Genomic DNA, 3,379 nt, shown 5'->3' on the forward strand with positions numbered 1-3,379 from the left:
TTGGGGTTGGGCTTAAATTTTGGTGCTGAGGCAAATTCACCTTTCCCAGTGGTTGCCCCAATTTGTCGTTTGGGTTGGGCTTAAATTTTGGTGCTGAGGCTAATTGGCCTTTCCCAATGGTTGCCCCACGCTCTGTCATTGGGGTGTTAATTTTGGCGCTGAGGCAAATTCAACTTGCCCAATGGTTGCCCCACTCTGCTGTCGTGATTGGATTTTAATTTTGGTGCTGAGGCTAATTCACCTTTCCTGGTGGTTGCCCTCAATGTGCTCTTGTGGCTGGGCTTTAATTTTTGTGCTGAGGCAAATTCAACTTTCTGAATGGTTGCCCATGCTCTGCTGTTGGGGTTGGGCTTTCATTTTGGTGCTGAGGCTAATTCAACTTTCTGAATGGTTGCCCACGCTCTACCGTCATGGTTGGGCGTTAATTTTGGTGCTGAGGCTGATTCATGTTTCTTGGTGGTTGCCCCCAATCTGCTCTCATGGCTGGGCTTTAAATTTGATGCTGAGGCTAATTCAATTTTCCCAATGGTTGCCCCGCACTCTGTCATTAGGGCTGGGCTTAAATTTTGGCGCTGAGGCAAATTGGCCTTTCCCAGTGATTGCCCCCAATCTGCCGTCATGGCTGGGCTTTAATTTTGGTGCTGAGGCAATTTCGCCTTTCCCAGTGGTTGCCCCCGCACTCTGCCATTAGGGTTGGTCTTTAATTTTGGTGCTGAGGCTAATTGGCCTTGCCCAATGGTTGCCCCGCACTCTGCTGTGGTGACTGGGTTTTAATTTTGGTGCTGAGGCACATTCACCTTTCCCATTGGTTGCCCCCAATTTGTCATTGGGGTTGGGCTTTCATTTTGGTGCTGAGGCAAATTCACCTTTCCCAGTGGTTGCCCACACTCTGTCATTGGGGTTGGGCTTAAATTTTGGTGCTGAGGCTGATTGGCTTTTCCCAATGGTTGCCCCCAATCTGCCGTCATGGCTGGGCTTTAATTTTGGTGCTGAGGCAAATTCAGTTTTCCCAGTGGTTGCCCCCACTCTGCTATCGTGGTTGGGTTTTAATTTTGGTGCTGAGCCATTGTTTTCTACAAAATCCAAGGGTTATTCAAGAGTTATATGTTGTTATATATTTTATATATATATAATATTAAAACATGTATAATAATATCTATTATATGTTTATATATAATTATATATTATATATATGTTATGTATATATTTGAGGGTTATATATTTTTATATATTGTTATTTGAGGGTTTGACTGCTGGAGGAAGGGACAGGGTAAGGCCCAGAGTCGGTTCCTGATGGATTTAAGGAATAACGAAAGTCTGGATTGGTTAGGAACATCAATTTGGGCAGATTCTGATGGATTTAAGGAATAACAGGAGTCTGGATTAGCTGGGAGCACCAATTTGGGCAGGTTCTGATGGATTTAAGGAACAATGAGGTGCTCAGAGCATCAATTTGGGCAGGTTCTGATGGATTTAAGGAATAATGGGGGGCTCAGAGCATCAATTTGGGCAGGTTCTGATGGATTTAAGGAGCAGTGGGGGGCTCAGAGCACCAATTTAGGCAGGTTCTGATGGATTTAAGGAACATTAAGAAGCTGGGAACATCAATTTGGGCCCTTTTTCCCTCCCTCCCACAGGAGGAGGGCGTCCAGCGCGCCAGAGAGGAGGAGGAGAAGAGGAAGGAGGTGACCTCYCACTTCCAGGTGACCCTGAACGACATCCAACTGCAGATGGAGCAGCACAACGAGCGCAACTCCAAACTGCGCCAGGAGAACATGGAGCTGGCYGAGAGGCTCAAGAAGCTCATCGAGCAGTATGAGCTGCGGGAGGAGGTGGGTGAGGACAGGGCTGGTTTTGTTTTTAGAGGGGCAGGAGGAGCCTCTGATCCTCCCTGAACTGTGCTGTCCCTCCCCAGCACATCGACAAGGTGTTCAAGCACAAGGAGCTGCAGCAGCAGCTGGTGGATGCCAAGCTCCAGCAGGCGCAGGAGATGCTGAAGGAGGCGGAGGAGAGGCACCAGCGGGAGAAGGATTTTGTGAGTTTGGGAGTTTTGGGAGATTTTTGATTCTGGATCCGTGAGTTATCCCAAATCCTGGCATTCCCTGCAGTGGACAGAGCCCTAAGTCCTGGAGATTGGGATATTTTTACCTCTGAATCCCTGAGTTACCCCAGATCCTGCAGTGGTTGGAGCCCTAAGTCTTGGAGCTCTGGAATATTTTTGCCTATGGATTCCTGAGTTAGCCCAAATCCTGGCATTCCCTGCAGTGGTCAAAGTCCTAAGTCTTGGAGATTGGGAGATTTTTGATTCTGGATCCGTGAGTTATCCCAAATCCTGGTGTGCCATGCAGTGGTCAGAGCCCTAAGTCTTGAAATTTGTGATATTTTGCTTTTTGCGTCTGGATCGCTGAATTATCCCAGATCCTGCAGTGGTTGGAGCCCTAAGTCTTGGAGCTCTGGGATATTTTTGCTCTGAATCCCTGAGTTATCCCAAATCCTGGCGTGCCTTTACAGTGGTCAGAGCCTTAAGTCTTGGAGATTGGGATATTTTGCATTTTGCCTCTGGATTCCTGAGTTATCCCAAATCCTGGCGTGCCCTGCAATAGTCAGAGCCCTAAGTCATGGAGACTGGGATATTTTTGTCTCTGGATCCCTGAGTTATCCCAGATTATTTTAGATGCTGACATTCCCTGCAGTGGTTGGGGCCCTAAATCTTGGAGAGTGGGATATTTTGCTTTTTGCCTCTGGGTCCTTGAATTATCCCAGATCCTGGCACGCCCTGCAGTGGTTGGAGCCCTAAATCTTGGAACGTTGGGATATTTTTACCTCTGAATCCCTGAGTTATCCCTGATCCTACAGTGGTCAGAGCCTTAAGTCTTAGAGATTGGGATATTTTGCTTTTTGCCTCTGGATACCTTGAGTTATCCCAAATCCTGGCATTCCCTGCAGTGGTCAGAACCCTAAATCTTGGAGCTCTGGGATATTTTAACCTCTGAATCCCTGAGTTATTCCAGACCCTTCAGTGGTCAGAGCCCTAAATCTTGGAGCTCTGGGATATTTTAACCTGAGTTCTCCCAAATTATCCCTGGCTGGAGCCCTCATGTGGCCCCCATGCAGGGAATTGCCAAAATCATTCCCAAATATYGGCTTTGCTCTCCCCAGCTGCTGAAGGAGGCCGTGGAATCACAGAGGATGTGTGAGCTGATGAAGCAGCAGGAGACTCACCTCAAGCAGCAGGTGAGTTCCCCACTCTTCTTTTGGGATTTGAAGGGTTTTCCTCCYTCCATCAGCAAAAAAACAACCCAAAATTCCCAAATTTTTAAATCTGGAAAACACAGGGACAATGATCCCTGCTAGGCTTAGCTGAGATTTTGTCAGGGAT

At 47.5% G+C, this 3,379-nt stretch overlaps 1 protein-coding gene across 1 annotated transcript in view; it reads left to right on the plus strand.

The window, feature by feature from the left end:
- Positions 1-3,379, plus strand: part of LOC130587134 (alpha-taxilin-like) — a 13,818-nt gene that overhangs the window by 4,857 nt on the left and 5,582 nt on the right. Inside the window, exons 4-6 of the mRNA XM_057388092.1 lie at positions 1,566-1,832; positions 1,916-2,035; positions 3,160-3,336. Of these exons, the coding sequence (XP_057244075.1) occupies positions 1,566-1,832; positions 1,916-2,035; positions 3,160-3,336 (564 nt within the window). The remainder of the gene's footprint in view (positions 1-1,565; positions 1,833-1,915; positions 2,036-3,159; positions 3,337-3,379) is intronic.

The sequence above is a fragment of the Malurus melanocephalus genome, unplaced genomic scaffold (genome assembly GCF_030028575.1).
Source record: "Malurus melanocephalus ecotype Western Australia unplaced genomic scaffold, MMel_1.1 scaffold_1570, whole genome shotgun sequence".
Classification (NCBI taxonomy): Eukaryota; Metazoa; Chordata; class Aves; order Passeriformes; family Maluridae; genus Malurus; species Malurus melanocephalus.